At 42.4% G+C, this 20,676-nt stretch overlaps 1 protein-coding gene across 3 annotated transcripts in view; it reads left to right on the forward strand.

Moving 5' to 3' along the window:
* The first annotated feature begins 677 nt into the window (after positions 1–677).
* COMMD10 (COMM domain containing 10) overlaps positions 678–20,676 on the forward strand; it is a 440,901-nt gene continuing 420,902 nt past the window's right edge. For all 3 annotated transcript variants that reach the window (XM_088477704.1, XM_088477705.1, XM_088477706.1), the window contains exons 1-3: positions 678–815; positions 4,776–4,866; positions 20,226–20,336. In XM_088477704.1, the coding sequence (XP_088333830.1) occupies positions 784–815; positions 4,776–4,866; positions 20,226–20,336 (234 nt within the window). In that variant the 5' untranslated portion in view covers positions 678–783. The remainder of the gene's footprint in view (positions 816–4,775; positions 4,867–20,225; positions 20,337–20,676) is intronic.

The raw sequence follows: 20,676 nt of genomic DNA on the forward strand, positions 1-20,676 counted from the left end.
CATATTATTTTAAACGTACCTGTCCGTGGTCCCGCAGCGGGTGTCAACGCGGCTCAGAACACCGGAAAATGGCCGCCGCGGCCATATTCCTGGCGTTCTGCGCATGCGCTGTAGACTACGGGCACACTCTAGTGCCCGGAGTCTACTAATGCTCCGGTGGCTGGCCAGCCGCGTCAGCCGGCTGCCGGCCACCGGGAAGAGAGGAGGGGGCCCCGCACGGGGAGTGCACACGGGCCCCCTCCTCTCTTAAGATGCCTCTGATATATATATAGTGCTATTTTCAGCAGGAACTCAGTTCCTGAACCTCTCATTGAATATGACGTAATGTACTGGGCCAAAATGTATTTTCCATAAGATAAGTATTATTTTGGAGTCTCTTTTGATGAGTGCCCTCTTTTCTAAATACTATATATAAATGTGTGTATATATTGTAATATACATACAGTATATAATTATTTTTCTATAGCTCCACCAACAGATCCTGGGCCTATTTTACCAGAAAAATAGCTATATATATATATTTGCTATTTTATCCCTTTAATTCGGGAGACATATGATCATCATTGTTCTTTCAGTTTCACACCAGCCTACTAAAAGGAAAAGGAAAGAAAATACGTTTTTTGTCGCTTGCAGGCCACCGTAGAAGAACGAGGAAGTGTTCAATCAGCTGACTGGCCCAGTAGCTGTCACATCACATGACAGACACTTACTTATCAACCAATAGGTTGAACCTTTATCGGCGCGAATCGGTGCAAAGGACAACGTAGCAGTGAGTCGGTCACCATGGCGACAGCGGTAGTGAAGGAGAGTGCGAGGTAGTGGAGTCAGGTGGTGCACGGTTATACCGCGACTGGGGGGTGCTGCAGCAGTGTCAGCACATTGTATGGAGCTGGGTGCCTGCAGCACAAAATGCTATTCTACCAGCTCTCTGCACAATCGCATGCTGAGCAGGTGATCTCATTGTGCTCACTGCTCAGACACCTCTAAAAGCGGCAATGTGCAATATATTACTTTTAAAAATATTAAGATATCCTGAAACTTTGGGAATGGGAATCAGTGACACTGCAGCGTGTGTGTGTGTGTGTGTGTGTCTGTCTGTCTGTCTGTCTGTCTGTCTGTCTGGAGTTATAGGGCTATAGTTCTGATCTGGCTGCCCCAGCTAATAATGACTAATTGCAGTGCTGTGTGAGCATATAGTTCTACTATTTAGGGACAACCAATTATAGGTTGTGAAGATTTGTCTCTGTAATGTTCATTTTGTTTCCATTGTTAAACTACAGTTCTGGACATGATCTATATAACACACGTAATATTACTGTTAATAAATACTCTGTTGGGGGCAGTGTCGTCACTAGGGGGGTGCAGACCGCACCGGGTGACCCCAAAATGCCAGCTCATTCTTAGTGACCTGGAGCCGGGCGTTGCACGGTGATGTTATTGTGTGGCACCTGGCCCACGGTCACTGAGGAGTTGCATCACTGGCATTTTGTAGGAGTCGGGGGAATCTGACACTGTGCCAGATGGGTTTTGCGGGAGAGAGATCTTGAGATCTTGCTTGTAAGCCTCCAAAGGTATGAAGTGGTTTACACCATCTGAAAATGGTGTAAACTAGAGGTTCTCAAACTCTGTCCTTAGGCCCCCACACAGTTCACGTTTTCCAGGTCACCCAGCAGGAGCACAGATGTATTCATTACTCACTGACCCATTTTAAAAGTTAATTTTTTCACTTGTGATTCTGTGGGGAGACCTGAAAAAACATGCACTGTTTGGGGTCCTGAGGACCAGGTTTGAGAACCTGTGATGTAAACTGATGGGGCCAAACTAGCTCTTCAGAGTTTGGTACATAGGGGTCTCATTGTAGTCTTTATTGATGATAATGGGGACTGCAATCTACAGTGCTCAGTAACATTCTGCAGGAGATTTCTGTAGCATTAGGCTGATGGTACATTTCAACAAACCATAAAATTATGCAGAAAATGATGTGAATAGGACGCATCAGCTGACTGTACTGATTAATTTGATATCTGTGTGAGTCTCTGAATCTGTATACGAAGTTCTACAATGCTGCAACTTTTTGCCACACCAAGTTCAGTTGTGCTTTGTATACAGACTCAGTCGCACACAGATATAAGTGTCTTGGTGCATCCTAGTCGCATTGCGGCTAAGACGTGTTTTCAGCGAGAGATATGCAAAAAAAGACACCAGGCGCGAGCAGTTGCACGGTACATGTCGTCTCACTCACGCCATGCATCTCATACTGAGTTGTCCTCTATTCCCACTGCCGAAGGCATGATGAGGCTGTGCAAAATGACATGTTTTACCAAACATTTATACAAATAAAGCAAACAATTGGGTAAATGTTTGTCCATGTAGCATCAATATTTTCATATATAAACCATGGAAGTAAATTCATTGCTCAGTATTGCACTGAAATTCCAGTGCTGGCCTGTAATAAAGTATGACGGGTCAGTACAGGATCACGTTAACTTCAGGAAAGAAAATGTTAGTGAAATAAAGCATTTAAAAAAAATGTTCTCTATTTTTATAATGTTCTTGTTATTGAATCTGGAACTGGAAGCCCAAGTCACATTTAAGCTCTTTTACACTAAACTTGCTGGGATAGCAGTGTGACTGGCTGCCTGCTGGTGTTGACTGTGAGCTAAGTGTCTGTTACCCCCGATGCCTTTGTTTTAAATAAATAGACCCGTAAATCTTATACAGGTTACAAAAAATAAAGATGATTCTGCAGATGTGAGTTACTGTTAAGCTGGCCACACACAAAGCAATATATTACCCGATCTGGCCGATTCCGACACATTGGAACGACAGATCGTGTAAAATATGGCCAAATTGAGAGTAAATCGTGAGTCCCCACTCATGATGCGATGCGCGTCTCCGCTGGTCGCACATCGCATCGTCAGATCTTCCATGCAGTAGGGCAGATCTGACAATCTGGGACACAATGCACTGAAAAAAAAAAAAGTTAAGATGCAAGATAGATCTTAAGTCAGATTGGATGCTTTTTACTCCATATCGTGTGTAGGAGCTGCCGGGGGAGAGTTCAGGGGAAATTGCACACCGTGGGATCGTGTGCAGATTGCTATGTGTGTGGGCACCCTTACATTAGTCTATCTGTCTCTGTTTATGAATAATGCAATCCATACAGTTCTGGGCATTACGTCTGCCAAGCTGTCAGTCACGCTCTGCCTGCTCAGATATGCACCTTGCTCATAACATGGCAAATGGCTGTAGCCAAGTAAATGAGAATGGGGGACGTGTAGCAAAGTAAAAACACATATACAGCGGGTAAAATAAGTATTGAACACATCAACATTTTTCTCAGTAAATATAGTTGTAATGGGGCTATTGTAATGAAATTGTCAGCAACAGCCCATGCAATCCACACATGCAAAGAAAGAAATCAAACCATAGATGTCCATAAATTTTAGTTATGTGAAATGACACAGGGAATAAGTAATGAACACGCTTACTGAAATTTAATAATTCGTACAAAAGCCTTTGTTGGTAATGACAGCTTCAAGACGCCTCCTGTATGGAGAAACTAGTCGCATGCGTTGCTCAGGTGTGATTTTGGCCCATTCTTCCACACAAACAGTCTTCAAATCTTGGGCCTCTTCTATGAACTCTGATCTTTAGTTCTTTCCATATATTTTCAATTGGATTAAAGTGAGGTGATTTGCTTGGCAATTCTAGCAGCTTTATTTTCTTTCTCTGAAACCAGTTGAGAGTGTCCTTGGCTGTGTGTTTGGGATGTTTGTCTTACTGAAATGTCCACCCTCGTTTCATCTTCAGCATCAGGGTAGATGGCAGCAGATTTTTATCAAGAATGTCTCGGTACAAATTACCATTCATCCTTCCTTCAGCTATATGAAATATGCCAGTACCATATGCTGAAAAACAGCTCCACACCGTGATGTTCCCACCTCCAAACTTCATTGTTGGTATGGTGTGTATTATGGCATCCAAAAGTTCAATTTTTTTCTCATCTGACCAGACTATATTCTCCCAGTATTTCACAGGCTTGTCCAAATGTTGTGCAGCAAACTTTAAACAAGCTTCAACATGTTTTTTCTTCAACAATGGAGTCTTGCGTGTTGAGCGTACATACAGGCCATGCCGGTTGAGTGCATTACTTATTGTTTTCTATGAAACAATTGTACCTGCTAATTCCTGGTCTTTCTGAAGCTCTCCACAAGTGGTCCTTGGCTCTTGGACAACTCTTCTGATAATTCTTTTCACTCTGTCAGAAATATTGCAATGAGCACCTGGTCGTGGCCTGTTTATGGTGAAATTATGTTCTTTCCACTTCCGAATTATGGCCCCAACAGAGCTCACTGAAACTTTCAGAAACTTATATATTCTTCTGTAACCAATGCCATCAGTATGTTTTGCAACAATAAGGTTGTGAAGGTCTTGAGAAAGCTCTTTGATTTTACCCATCATGAGATGTTTCAATACTTATCCTCTTCCATCTTTGCCGCTTTGATGGCAGGTGCATGTGCATTGTGCCATGCGACTTGCTGCGCACGAGTGTGCCATGATACACCAGGCTGCGGCAGTATTTGCACCATGCAATCCTATGGATCGCAGATGCGAACACAGCACGTATACCCAGCCTCGTGACTCGCACCATACATGGCGCGATTTAACGCACAAGTGGCAAAGAAACAAGAGGACACATCTGTATTAATGTTAAATAGTGACTTTAATTACAAAATGCTTGTTTACTCACATGATCTAGTTTTCTTTCCTAGCATTAAGCAAGCTGTATCAATCATCAATGGAATGGATGCAGGCAAATTCCCCCGATTGCTTTCCCGCATACTGCAAAAGCTTCATCTCAAAGTGAGTAGCTGGATTTAATGGGCACAAAAATGTTGTTTATAATGAATATATGTTTATTATGTTTCTTACTGTGATATGAAACAAAGGTACATATAGGATACATATTAAATAGGTATGTGTAAAGTTTAGCATTTCACTGTACTTTATAACTGACTGTAAAACATCTGACTATAGATATTCCTGGAAACAGCTTACGTCCTCTGTTATTTATTTAGCTACTGAATGCTTCAGTGTGATGTCTATTTAATAACACAGTGATACATTATCTATGTATAAATAAATCATTATAATTTCCTTGACCTGTAGCTAGCCATGAGTACATATGAATAGTTATGTGCCATATGAAGGGGCTGAGTTGCATGGGAAAAAAAAATCTGGACAAACTGAGCGCGGCTATCATCTGCCCAAAGTTCACCCACCCAGATTAAAACTCCATATTCACAACCACTTCTTGACGTCTGACATTCTGACAACACAAAACTTCACATACTGAATTGTCTCACCCCTTTGTGGTCTGAGAATTTTTACAGTATAACCAAAATTGGACTATAGAGAGCTGTAGATCCCTATTGAGAGTCAGTGAAGGATTTGCTAAGGAGTTTCACAAAAAGTTATTTAAATTGCTAGTTTTTTTTACTATTTCGTGTTTTTTTTTTGTTTTGTTTTTTTTTAATTATTTTTTTTAACTGACAAATGTATTAAAGAGAAATTGCCATAGAATGTACTAGTTCCTCAAAACTCTGTAAAACATTTGGCAATCATTGCAAAGTCAATGATATCTCCAAGTTCATTCTGTTGGTTTAAGTATAGAAGAACAACATGAGGGTATCAAGAGCAGACCACCATTGGAATGATCAAAAATAAACTTGCTGGTCTCAAAGCTAGTGAAAGGTGTGAGTTAAAAAAAAGAAAAAAAAAACTTATATGGCGATTTTTCTTTTTCAGCTCAATGAGATTTCTGTGTACATCATAGAAATTAATGTGTTGTTAAAAAAAATAAAATAAAGAACCGGGTAGCTTGCACTCCTCATATCTTCCACCAGTCCTGGCAGCAGACAATCTGTGCTGGTTTCCAGTAAAGCAGGGGAAACAAAAACTGTCGACCATTGTTATTTACACATGGTACATGTGGTGATAGATAGAACAGCAGTTCTCAAGCATGCCAATTACTCGCAGTTTAATATTTAATTTATTTTCTTTAATTACTAAAATGTAGCTTTGAGGTTGTGCTTATGCTAAGGTGGGTTTTCATGCCTGTTTCAGTTGTCTGTATAAAGGATCCAGAGGTTTTTAAAGAACTTCCTATATTTTCTATATTGTGCACGTTAATCATTTAGTTTCCTGTATAGCCTTCTCGTTCGAATAGTGTGTTCATTGGGAAGCATCACCATGTCTTGCGGCTGCCTGTGTTATTTGAGATGTATTTCCTTGCATGGAGTCATGTATTGGATTCTCACCAAACCTAATTTTTGATTTTTTTTTTAATTTTTCAATTAAGGCCAAGATGTTCCATTTTCAGACCACATTTTTGTCATGTGAGTGCAGGATCTTTATGAGTTTTTTTTTTTTTTTTTTTGCATGATACGGTTTGGGCTTTCATCTTATCTTGTACCCATATAATTTGGAATATTGGTGTTACATCCACATCTTAGGGTAATGTTACCCAGAGGAGGTTCATTCCATGAAAATGTCCATTACACAATGGGCCTGATTCAGACCCGGTCACTAAGCTGCGCTCGTTCGCTCCAAAAAGGGTCCGGGTATGCAAATCCCGCGATCGCACTGTCTGGCTTAAGGACGCCCTATATGTCTTTGAGGGAGACAGCAGTGAGCGTATGCAGGAGTATAAAGTCGCCCACCTTTCCCTCTTAGCACACGTCATCTCCAGGAAGTGTGTGATTAATCGGGAACATCGAGACCAATCGGAGCTGCACGCAGCACTTGAGGTAGCCCCTACCCCAGCGCAAGCACTGCGAACAGTTCAGGCTAAAATACAACCAAGTGACTTTGCTAATTATGCACACCAATTAAACTCCGTTTTGACGCTCAGATACTCCTGTGTTCGCACAAGCACCTTCCACGGTCACCACCCACAAATGGCGTATCTGTCACTCAAAGTAGCTTCCCGTCTGTGTACTATGAGCGCAAGATTCTCGGCCACAGTGAATGGTTCACGCATGCGTACTTTGGCGTTAGCGCAGATTTGCGATAATCGCCCTTAGCGAGCGTTCGCTGCTTAGCGACCTGGTCTGAATCAGGCCCAATGCTTTTTATTTTTTGGAATAAAGTCTACAAAAAATAAATAAATTGTGGACTTTTATTTGGTATAAATGAATAGTCTGTTTTATAGTGTTATTGTTATGATTATTGCATATTTATAAATTCAGAAAGTCATTATTGATGCTGTAGGTGCCATTGTAGTTAGTTTGGGAATATAGCAGATATTGACAATTTATGCCATTTATACAAGGCGATTTATGCCATTTATACAAGGCGAGTAGATGCTTTCTTGCTATGGTTTTAATATTACAGGTGCACTTACAGATGTGCCCAGCTAGTTTGTTGCTCTATACAGCCATGTAGCACGCCATGCATCTTGCGCCACACAGTACGCCTTGAGTCGCGCTACACAGAATGTTTCGTAATGGTAAGTAGCGTAGCACTGGAAAAAAGTCATATTGTGTAATCCAACTTTTTGTCCACCAGGTGTCACTTTTCCTAAACTACACAGCACATGCGTAAAATTTCCAATGCATTTTCTGTATCACCGCCCGAAGATTAACTGACAGAAGATGGGATTCGGTACACTATAGTACAGCATTTTGGTCATGGAATCAGTGCTGTAGAAGAATGTTCAATAAAGTATAAAATAATAACAGTACAGTATGTGTACGAGTCCTGTACTGTTAAAAAAAATAATATATATATTTATATTTTTTGTCTCATGGGCTCAGACAGGGGTCACAGGCACGCACAGCTTTCACTGAGATGTGATGAATGTGTTTACATGTACTGTACTAATAAGGCATGTAGCGCGAGCATCTTTTATGCAACTTTTTACCTTCAAATGCGTCTGAAACACACAGCGATGCGAATTATAATAGCACAAGCAGCTTATGCTGATTAAAATTATATGCAGCATGCCTATCTGCACACAAAACACTACATTATAGTATCAGTGACTGTAAAGGGGCCTATCCATTAGCAGATAAATTGAACGATGACAGATGCGCACTCCCGTGGCCGATACATTTTATCTTTCGTCTCTCCATCATGTTGGTCAATTATCGCTGCCAGATATTAGAAATATCTGGCAGTTTATATGCGGTAAACGACGAACGTTCTTAACAGCAGCTACAAAGCACTGGAGAGAAAAAAATCCACTCCCTGAATGATGTCATGCGATATCGTTCATCTTTCGTCTTTTGCCAAAATCTGTCATGTACATGACAGATATCTTTCAGCACAGTCACCGGAATTTTCAATAGATATCTTTTGTCTTTCATCGTTCAGAAAAACATCTGCTAATGGATAAGCCCCTTTACACTGTAACATAGTGATTTGCTTGCAGATACACCCGTACTGGAACACAGAACATAGGCATGCTGCATATCATTTTAATCAACAGAAGCTGCTTGTGCTAATAAGACGCATTAAAGGGTAAAAAGACGCATAAAAGACGCTCGGCGCTACTGAATCACACAGCACTCCTGTGACCTTGGACTCTAAACATTTCTCTCGACATCCCACCACTTGGCATTTCTGCTATACAGTAGACATTGTGTTGTACACAGAACAGGGGGCAAGTTTTTCATAGAGAGATCATGTCAGGTTCAATACTTTTAAGTACTTTTAAAACTTTTAAGAACTCAAAGCATTTCTCTCAACATCCCACCGCAGTACAAATTTTATTAGTGGAGCACTCGCCACCCAGAGGTTAAGCAGTGTATTACATGCCATGGCTTATCTTTCGTTGTAGAATACCACGGTACGCCACAGTACAGCCATCACTTAACGTTCCGCTATGAGCATCAAACTAGCTGGGCGCATCTGTATTTTCATGCATCAATTCTCTTTCAGCTCAGTAAACTGCTATTTCATGATATTGTATAACATAGTTTAATGAGACAGATGTGTTCTAACTTACTGTGCATCCATACTGCGCCAGACTCTCTGAGAAGAGTAGCGTACCATATTTTTGTTTGCATTGTGCGTCTTATATGTAGTGTTCACTCTAGGTCAGACGCCGGACACTCTGGCACGCTCCAGAAAAGGGGGTGTGGCCACGGGAAAAGGTCCTTAAGACACGCCTCCTTTTCATCACTCTTGGGTGGCGTGCCCGGCACTTCTGGACATGCTGGGCTGCCCCCAAGCGCTCATGTCTCTGTGAATAGATGCCGTTCGCATTCATTCACCACCAGTAATCGCTATACCGCAATTGCTATACTGCGGCCCGTGGGAGGGGACAGGTTGTTTAGTGGGGTGCTCCCATGGGGGCAGGGCGCATTCTGTCCTTTTGAAATCGGGCAGGGTGTGGCACCCTGTTACAACAGCCTATGCACTGCAGAATCAGCGAAAAGCCAATCACAGTGTACTAGAGACACTAGGCAGCGACTTTAACTACACAGGAATTTGTTTTACACACGTACAAAGCCGCAGATGAAGCACAATAAATCCTGGCATGGGGAAAATCCGCCGCTGATCACATTGGAGCAGTTTTTACACAGATTCAGACTCTGTCGCACACAGATGTATAAGTGTCACATGCTCCATTGATCAGCGTACGCAAGCAATGCAGTTTAGTTGCTTCTATGTGTAATTATGCAAATAAGATGTCCATTTTTTACAAAAAAGACTCTTGAGGTATCGATTTTGGTTAATGTTTGGTTGTTTTTTGAACACTTTTGTATTGCAGGGGTCTAAATCATACATTTACTAACAGATGGTTTTTGACATTTTTTTAAACAATGTCAAAAATCGTGTATTAGTATTTGTGGGATTTAGGGGTATATTTACTGAAAGTCGATTTGTGATCGATTTTGTGTCTCAAATCACACATTTACTTAGAGATAAAAATCATCTGTTAGTAAATGTATGATTTAGACCCTGAAGCACAAAATCGACTAAAATGTACATTTAGTAAATATGCCCCCAGGTATGGCTGGATCGCACTGGACCTGGAATGTCAAGAGGGGCTATATGGTGAGACTGACGCAACTGCAAGAAAAGACACATCTGTATATTGTCTCTAACCCAATATGCCTTTTTATAATGGATGTAAAGTTACACTTAATAAGTTATGGGAAAGATCTTTCTTTGCAGATATGAGAGAACACTCTGAGCATCCAAGCTTTGTTCCCATTATCCGGCTTCCTATTGACTCTGCTGACTTGCCTATCAGATTATGTTAGCTTTACTTTGATGGGGCGTACATAAGAATATGCAGTGCACTGTTACATCTGCTCTGGCATCACCTGTCTTTTTACTACACATTATTCAAAGGTTTATCTGTATAAATGCAAATGTTGCTCATACATTAAACTGATACAATTGGCATGAGGCAATGAATAAATAAATACAGAATGTCAGATTCTATGAATACGTTATCTTAAATACTTAATGTGGCCGTCCTGCTCTTGTAAAGCTTGATTCTCTCTCATTTGATTTTGGCTGAAACTAATATTTGGTTGCTTCTCATATGTAGCATTATCTTCAATAATTCTATTGTATAGTGTCCAGCTGAATTAGGCCTGTTTTGTGTGCTAAATACATAAATCTGAAAACTGGTTTAGCCCTGCAGGCAAGGTGCTAATACAAGTTTAATCCGCAGCAAAATGAATATACCCTTGTGTAACTAATTGCGCTCCTAGTATGATGGGCCTCTTGCGTTGATGTGGGTAGGCCCAAACTGCAGGCCAATTGTTGTTGGCGGTGGTGCAAGGGTGGTAAAGCAACCTTGCACCAACTGTAGATGAATCCAAATGCTTAGAAGTCATGGGAGGTGAGTACAATTTTGGGAGTAGGTTGGTTAACCTACCATTATAGACCTCTCCTGCTTGTGTTACTCAGCCACCAGGAGCTCACTCGTTATAAGAGCCAACTGTACTCCCACTTGTATTAGAGTAGTAGTTGCTGCCACCACAAGGTTCCTTTTGCCACCTCATGGAACTGCTTACTTCTGAGTGTTGTGTATAGCTCCTCCAGCACCTCTTTGATGGTGACTGTGGATATAAGGCTGGTGCCAATGTGTGCTGTTAATGATGATGCGAGTATGGCTAGGGCCTGTGTGGTCACTTAGATGTGCACAATTTAGAGTACATTAGAATATCAGCATTTAGTTCCGCGCACACATTACAAATATAATTGCTGACTTGTGTGCCATTCTAAATTATCCCCTTAATATGGAAGAAGACCATAGGGTAGCGGCAGAGCTTTGACTCAGGCTCAATAGGAGATCTCCTGCGGACAGAGAGGATTAGCTCTTATCTGTAGGTCACAGAAATTCTGCAGATAAATGGCATTGTGTAGATATGATCCGTGATCTTTAGCTAGGTACACACTGGCCGATATATTGTGTGCCAGTGTTTATCAGGGATATGTCTGTGAATTACGTCGATTACAGACATATCTCGTCAGCTGTGCTGCACATCCGATGGCAGATATATCTGCCGATAAATATCTGTCCATCGCGCTGTGTGTACGGGTGGTCAGCTGGGTGGCGTGACATGCCCCTCGGCTAGCAGGACCTGTGGCCAGATGACAAATAATACTTGTTCATTGTGTATGAACAACCATCATCTACAGATAAATCTGCAGGTATATCTTTTAGGTGTGTACCCATCTTAAAGCTAGGTACACACTGCCAGATATATTGGCCGATCAATTGATCGGCCAATATATCTGGTGCCCGTCGGCCAGTGTCTACCCGCGATATGTCTGTGAACAATGTCATTCACAGACATATCGCGCCAGCTGCACAGCCGATAGCAGATATATCTGCAGATATTTCTGTCCATTGGGCAGTGTGTGTGGGCGGTCTACCGACCAACCCGTACACATTCAGCAGAGGCCGCGGGGACAGGAGCAGATAAATGCCGTTCAGTGTGTATGAGCGACCATCATCTGCAGATATATCTGTGCAGTGTGTACCCACCTTTAGAGTAATGTTTACGGCCTATAAGAGCTGTTGCACTTCACTGGGAGGTAGTGATGATACTCCCAGATGGAATGCATACAGTACAGTGTACATCGGGCCCTTTTTACTCAACTGTATACACAGTCTTTGAGGGGGTAATCCAGCCCACTGTCCTTTTTATAGCCCAGACCAGAGGTTCCCAAACTTGGTACTCAATGCATGCTAACAGTCCAAGTTTGAAGGATATCCATGGTTGAGCACAAATAGTTAAATGAAAAGACTGAGGTATGGTTATCCTTAAAACCTGGACTGTTGGGGTGCCTTGAGGACCGAGTTTGGGAGCCTCTAGCTCAGACTGAATCGCTAGTTTTGCACATGAGTCAGCCTGGAGAACACCTTTTGCCATCATGCTTAGTGTGATGGGTGTTCTACTACCTCTCCACCCAGACACCACAACGTCTGGTAATATAGTCTTTAAATCTCCGTCCCAAATTACTTTCAGGAATCCTGGTCTTGCTGTAGCTCTTCCATCCAAGTCGCAATAGGAACCACAGAGTGAGTGGCAAATTCCCTCATGGACTAATTTGAATCCAGGATGCACCATCAAGACCTGCCCCTATGGCTGCTGGCTGGTGTAAAGTATGGTGGGTATCCGTCGCCTTCCTACTCAGTGGCCACTGCTGTGGCAGCTTCAGAACAGTGGCACAAAACTGGACCACCCAGTGAAGTGAAAACACTTATTTTGATATTCAAACATATTTTTTAAGTACAGTACACAATGTAACCAACTATACAGTAGGTACATGGTGCAGTTCATTAACCCACTCCCTACACCCCTTTCTCCAGAGTAGTTACAGTTGTGTCTAGATTATGTGTAATACGTTGACACTGGGTTATGTCCACAGGTATAGTACAATGTTCTATTTGGAAAATGTATAGTCACACCTGATGTACTAAATTGTATTTTTGAGATGGTCACTTTTCTTTATTGCAGCCACAGAATTACAGTAACCAGCTTTTCCAAAACTGATATATATATATATATATATATATATATGTATATATAATTTGAATACATAGTACACATTATTAAATAGATACAATAGTTTAATTACAATTCAAGAAGTTTCAGTAAATGTCAAACCTTAACTGTCCACATAGCTTTAACGGACTTGATTACTTGTGTATTTTTTGTAGGGTACGGCCTCTAAAATCAACTTTAATAAGATTTAGTTACATGTGACAGGTTTCAAAATGTTTGTTAAATTGATGTAATCCTATCTCTGTTAAATATTAAAAAGTGTGTTACATTTGGGTCAGCTCAGCATTTATTTCGAGGCTCAGCTTCCTAACAGAAATGATTACTGTGCGCTGCATTTTAATAGAGATGCATTTTAGTATGATGATTTTGCTCCTCCAAAGAACATTTTGGATATAGGAATGAAAAGAAATTTGATTATACTCAACATCTAGTGTGGTTCTGTCAGCCATTGTAACAATATGTGACTGTACCAAGTTTCACTTATTTTCTTCAATCTGGACCATTTTCACTTTTGTTAAGGGGAAGTATCACTAATGCTGGCCATACACCTACCTGCACGATTTCTGGCCGATTGGCAGATCTTCGATGCGCCGTATGATCAGTCGTGTAGAAATCGTACATTTTTATGGTAGGATACGATTCGATGCGCGCTCCCGCAGCTCCTAAAACGGATCGTATCATCAGATGTGCAGTCCATATTATATGTCGTATTCGTATGCTGATTGTGCCGTGTTTTTCACCATGCGATGCATCGAGTGTCCGATCACCGTCACTTGAGTGACAAGTTCCTGTTTACGCCCACTGCAGACAGTGCCTGAGCGGAGAGGAGCAGCATCGTGAGCAGCAGACACGATTGTGCAGGTATGTCTAGTATTTGCTGCCCTGCAATGCCCACTGGTCACCAATGTTTTGCATATGCATAGTGGGCGTTGCTTTGAGCTTTGCACACTCTGACCACCGCCCAGCAATGCCCACCCCTGTTTGCCCAGCAATGCCCCATTGCCCACCTATGTGCCCACCGGCCACATGTGTGTTGGAACCAATACCCATCACCCACCCATATGCCCACGGCCCACCTTTGTTTTGGAACCAATGCCCATCACCCACCCCACCGTCCACCGCCCATGTTTTATTAATGAAATCATGAAAAGCACATTGTGATAATGAATTGTATTTATCCCCCACCCCATAGACAATTATATGCATCTCAAATAAATTACACTGCAACTTTATTAATAACAAATCAACAATTGAACCAAAACTTTTCAATACACCATTTTGGGGGAGTTATTTTGAGTTCAATGGCCACCCCCACTGTTTGGGGTGTAGATAATATAACTCCAGTGAGGGCCCCATTAACACAGGGCCTGATTCAGAGCCGGACGCTATTTGCGCTCGCTCGTTCAGAAAAAGGGGCCGGCTATTTAAATTGAGCGCTCGCTCTTTGCGGTCTGTTGACGCCTCTGAGCGAGCAAACGAAACATGCGCTCGCTATTTTGTAAAGACGCCCCCTGGCCGCTCGCATCCTATGTCATCTCCGCTATTTATTAGATTAATCGAGTACATCGAAAGGCGTCTGAACTGCTCGCAGTGCTTGTGGTAGGATTTTCCTACCGCAATCATGCGAACAGTTCAGGCTAAGAGACAACCAAGTGACGTGGTCATTGACGCTGCTTTGTTAATTATGCACAGCCTTAAAACGCCCGTTTTGACCGTTTGGCACGCCTGCGTTCGGATCACCACTCCCCGTTTTCAAGCACCTTCCCCTGTTACCACCCACAAACGCCTCATCCTGTCACTCAAATTAGCAGGCACTCGCTATTTTGCGAGCGCTCGATTTCCGACCGCACTGACTGGTTGGCGCATGCGCATTACGACCCATACGCACTCGCAGACGAGCGGCTCTGGATCAAGCCCACAGTTCAATGGCCAACGCCACTGTTTGGAGCGGCCAGAATATAAGTCCGCTGGGGGTTCCCATTTACACAGTTGAATGGCCACCCCCACTGTTGGGGGTGTAGAGAATATAAGTCCACTGGGGACCCATTTATGCAATTCAATGGCCACCCCCACTTTTGGGGGTGGCCATATTAAAATCCACCAAATGAATATGTCCATTTTACCCTATTATTTAAAATGTTTTTTTTTTCCACCATAGGAATGTCTCTGGATCGTGAACCAGAATTCAATACTGGCTTTATCGAGCTATACAGGCACCATGACTGTCTTTGACGTACCAAGTCAAAAATGTACAGCAACAAACAGAAGCGTAACCAGGCCTTACTCGAGTTGTCAGAGTATAGTAAGCCATATCACGATGATGCGTCGTCCCTAGTTTGGACTCGAAATAAGATTCAGAATCTGAGTACAATCTTCATCAAACAGCACAAGAAGGTGGAGATTTCAAAGCGTTCGGGAGCCGGGACAGACAACGTTTTTAAACCCATGCTCTGGTATTATGACCTCCTCCTGTTCCTGGTGCAGCAGGATCCGGTTCGACCTTCTGTACAGGTGATGGCTGAGTCAGAGGAGTGCAGCTTGCTGGAAGAGGATGTTGGTGAATCAGCAGTCATCTATGGTAAGTTCCAACATTTTCAGATAACTCCTCTTGCCACAGCACTGCACCGTCCCCATTAAAATAGGCCATATATTCTTCTATGACCTTTTTGGCCAGAGAAGTCCCGGTTCCATAACCGCAGGTACAGTACCACCACTGAGGCAAACGGAGTTCCGGATTTTTTGGGTCTTCCACTGCAGGTGTTCCCAATAACCTTTGCTGGGTGGCTTTCTTGCGCAGGAAGTTGTGCAGGATACAGCAAGCCGTGACCACCCAGTCAATCTTCTCCACCTTTAAATTTAACGGGGTATGCAAAATCCGGAATCGGTTGCTCAAGATCCCAAAGGTGTTCTCGACAATACGCCTTGCACGAGATAGGCGGTAATTGAACACCCGTTTCTCATGAGTCAAGGCCCCCTGTGAGAATGGCTTCATTACATTTTCACGAAGGGCGAAAGCCTCATCAGCGATAAAAATGTAATTCAGGCCATGTATGGGTAGCCTCTCTGGACGGCAAATGAAGGGTGTTAGTGGTGAGCCTCTCGTAGAATGCCGTCTTCTGAAAGGAGCCACCGTCGGAAGAACTTCCGTTCTTCCCCACATCTACAAACAGGAACTCGTAGTGTGCGTTCACCACAGCCATTAGAACAACACTGAAGTACACCTTATAGTTGTAGTAGTAGAATCCAGTGTTGGCAGGTGGGTTAATCCTAATATGCTTGCCGTCAATAGCTCCTCTGCAGTTAGGGAACTGCCAACGGCTCTCAAACTCATCCCCAATGGCTATCCACTTTTCCATGCTTGTAGGGGACTGTGAAATAAATTTAAATCAAATTTAAAATATGACATTTTAATTTAATGTTCTCTATTTACAGACTTCATATATCCCCAGCAACACGGACCTACACAGTGGAGAAGATAGTGTTGCAACTCCAAACCCCACCGCACCAATATCCAAAAAACAAAGGCGGAAAACTAAAAGTAAAGAAACTGAAGAAGACCCACTACTTCATCAGGCCAGAGAGGCTTTATTGAAACCGCCCGACGAATATGACCATTTTGCGGCCTATGTCAGTGCAGTGTTGCGAGGAATAGTCCAGGACCAAAGAATACAATTTTTTAAAATGACGTCTGAACTCATATTTAAAGCAAGGAACTCTCTACTGACATCGGAAACTACCATTTATTACCCCGCCAGTAGTTCCAACCCCCCTACACTCACCATACCAACACCCACCTACTATTCATCCCAAACATACCATCCACCAACGGCAAACTACCCACCCTACCCTTCTGATACCCCACCCTCCTCCACATTCCAAACTCATCCTCCTACCATCCTGCTTCCCCAACCACCTCCTCCTACCAACCTCATCCCCCAACCATATCCTCTTTCCAACCTTATCCCCCACCAACTTCCTCCTACCATCCTGCTCCCCCAACCACCTCCTCCTTCCAAACAACTCCCCCAACCACCACCTCCTACCAACCTCATCCTACCATCCTGCTCCACCAACCACGTCCTCCTTCCAAGCAACTCCCCCAGCCACCTCCTCCTTCCAAAATATTACTCCATCCGCCGCCTCCGACCAAACTACTTCTACACCATCACCACCAAATTTTTTCACTATTATGCGAAGCTAGTGAGGACAATGATGATTTATCATCATTGTTATGTGGTTCCCCAGCCATTTAAGACACTTGTTTGGTACTCAAAAAGCACCATGTTGGCATACTTGGCAACAGTCGAATGAAGTTTCACACTCCCTGATAAGTATGGTGCTGTTTGCAGCATGGTGTTTGTGACCCAGACTCTTGGGCTGCTAATGAACACATGCTGGAAGTGCATGTCAATGAGGCCGGGTCCACTGACTTTGCACTTTCAGCATGTGTATGAACCCCTGAAATCTGGCTCGCAAACACCAGAGCTCATACCGCACCATTCTTATCAGGGATTGGGTAACTTGGTGATACTATAGATAGTGCGGAAAAAAGACAGCGGCACTCGTTTGTACACAAACAAAATCACGGCATGAATCCAACGTTTCGAGGCGCGTAGCCCCTATGTCAAGGTGTGAGTGACAAGTGAAAAAAGTGAAGCTTACCTCACAAGATGTGTGGGAGGAAGAAAGCCACCTGTGTGGGAAGACATCCCTGGCAACGCCGCATTCTAACCCAGTTGGAGGACAACCGGTATGGGCAGGAGGTGACGTCAGCTTGTCGAGTTGTCAGGGAAACATAGTAATCCCGTCAACCGCACGACGCTTACGGACACTGTGAATGCCGGATCTGATGAAAGTAAAACAAAAACGTGCACCAGTCTTCTAATAATAACAGTCACCATAAAAGAAAGTTGGAGTGACTGAAGTCGGGTGATCAGTGCTCTAAAGAAAATAAAAGTTTCACATAACTATTTGTTTTATACTTTTTATAGGCCATGTTGGCTGCAAAAACTGCACAAAACCCCAAAAAACTGTTTTATTGAGTATTTAATATTTCACAAAATGTGTGGTGTGTATTTTATCTTACCTTACAATAACGGAACTGCAGAACCTTCACGATAGCCTTGCACTTTGTTAAAGTCAAATAATTGGATGAAGTCGTTTACAATTATTATCCATTGATACGATCATCTTTGTATGAAAATATGTGACTAGCAGGCTACAGCGTGCGAGCTTGTAATTGCACATCACATGCGAATGCATTTTTATACATATGCATATTTATACATTTGCACACATACACATTCACTTCTAAAATGGTTCCTACACACTGTCTTTATAACCAGGGTTGATAGAGTTATTTATAGTTAATAATAATAATGTAAGATATACCTTATAGAGATCTAAGATTCAGGATACAGAGGATAGATCATGTTTGGTATCATTCTAATTCCCTATTTATTCGCAGACATCCGTTCCTAAAGGCAAAGAGATCGCACCTTGCGTATGCAAGTTATGGATGATAGGGAATTAATTATCAGAATGCTATTGTTTGTGTAATGTAAATAGACCAGTTTGAACTAGGTCTTTCGGAGGCAAATCATGTGTGCAACAGTTGGAGATCTGACCCCCACCCTTTGTTGGCACCCTTTGAATTGGCCAATGTCCTGTTTTACACCAGACTGACCTGAAGCCTGAACCAATGGAAACATGCCAGATCGCCTCCTTTGTTTTCTGTGTAAGATGAACTGTATATATCTGAGCTCTGGGACTAGCAAGCAGTCTTCTTTGTTTGACTACAGACTTCAGGACTGAATGACTGTATGCTGGATCCAGAGCGCTTGCGTATGTATCTGCTGTACTTTGTACTTATTGCATTAATTGTTAATCTGCTATCTTTTATTATTAAATCACTTTGTACTTTGGAACCACACTATTGAGATTGGAAAGCAATCATTGAACAGCGACTAGACAAACATAACAACGTCTCCGGGATAATGCGTCCCAAAGCTTGAGCCGAGATGCGGGTGCCAAACTTTATGTCCTCAAAGGAGCGTCCCATAGCCAGGTACCTCAGCGTAGCCACGAGCCTCTCCTCGGCTGTGATGGCCATCTGAAAATTGGTATCCTGCTTCCGGATATATGGGGTCACCAAACGGCAATTCCTGGAAGGTGGTGTCATCCATCTGCAGGAAGTTGCGGTAGTCGTCTGGATTGTTCTCCCTCATTTCCGTCAGCAGGGGCATGTAGGATCGACTCTCCCTCTCCAGCAGCCAATCCTTGGTCCAACAGGACCTGATCCTCCTCCTATGACCCACAGCAGATACACTTAGGTTCTGATGCTGAGTTGGACGGAATCCGGGTGTATGTTGCTCCTGAACTACGTGCACAGTATATTCGCCTGTGCAGTGTTGCACCCACCCACTATGTGTACACTTAGTTTGTGTCGACATCAGTAGTGCACCCTTATACCTACACTATACTAAGTACAAAAGATATGCCTGAAAACAGGCCTGTTTATGCTTTATGTCCAGGCCTGTTTAGCCTGCAGTTCTGTCAAATCACCCTCATATTTGCCTACAAAAAAATACTTATACATCTTATGAACATTTACTCCGTCATGTCGCTTTTGGAATAATGAGAGAAAACTCAGTTCTGTTTGTCATGTTTTCCTCCAAACAGAGACCATTGGCTCCATTGAGATCAGTTCTGTGCTGGATTTTACAGCTTCACATCCTAGTTGATGAATTTACATCTAACTCTGTGTATCAGTGCAAAGAACAACATTACATTCTCACTGGCAATACTGGATTGATGAATGCAGCACAGTCAGATTCTCAATTATCCCCCCGAGACCATTTATTTTGCAGATTTGTTATGTGATCTCAGCCTTGGGATTATCACAAGAGGCTTTTCTTGACTGGTCTAAAAGATACAAATAACTGACATTAGCTTTGAATGGTTTTGAAAATTGCACCGTCTCATTTATGTACCTTTTTGCAGATAAAAATATGAAATGATAGATTAGATCCATGCGAGGCTGGCACTGTTTTCTGAACTGAATACTTTACTCCAGATTTGCTAAAAGATAAAGCAGACAGGAGTTAAAAGATATTGTGCCATATATTTTCTGCATATTTTGTTTCTTGCGTCATTTGAAATTGCTTTTCATTTTGTTTTCAGGCAGAACAGAGTTTTAACGAGGACGAAGAGGAAAAACTCCAAGCTGCTTTTTCATTGGATAAGCCAGATCTAAAATTAGTGTTGGAGACCATCTCATTCATTTTGGAACAGGTACTATAAATCTGTTACTTAGTGGAAGTGATGTTGGAGCAATATGTGTACCAGTAAATACCCATAGGGGCTTCCCCAAGTGTAATGGGAAACAGTTACTGTCTGCAGAGTAAATATTTTAAATGTACGTAAAATATTAATGTCATGCTAGTTGTAATCTCAAAACAGTTGGATGCATTATTTATGCCTGTAAATAAGTCATGGTGTAATATTTCTGTGTGCACTCACACGGAGTGGAAAGTGTGTGAGACGTGTAGTACATTTTATGGCCAACCACCCACTCTCCCAATAATCACTACTCTCTTAGTTAACCTGGGTATGTGGAACTTTTTTGATCTAT

The sequence above is a fragment of the Taudactylus pleione genome, unplaced genomic scaffold (assembly GCF_031769625.1).
Source record: "Taudactylus pleione unplaced genomic scaffold, aTauple2 ptg000202l, whole genome shotgun sequence".
Lineage (NCBI taxonomy): Eukaryota > Metazoa > Chordata > Amphibia > Anura > Myobatrachidae > Taudactylus > Taudactylus pleione.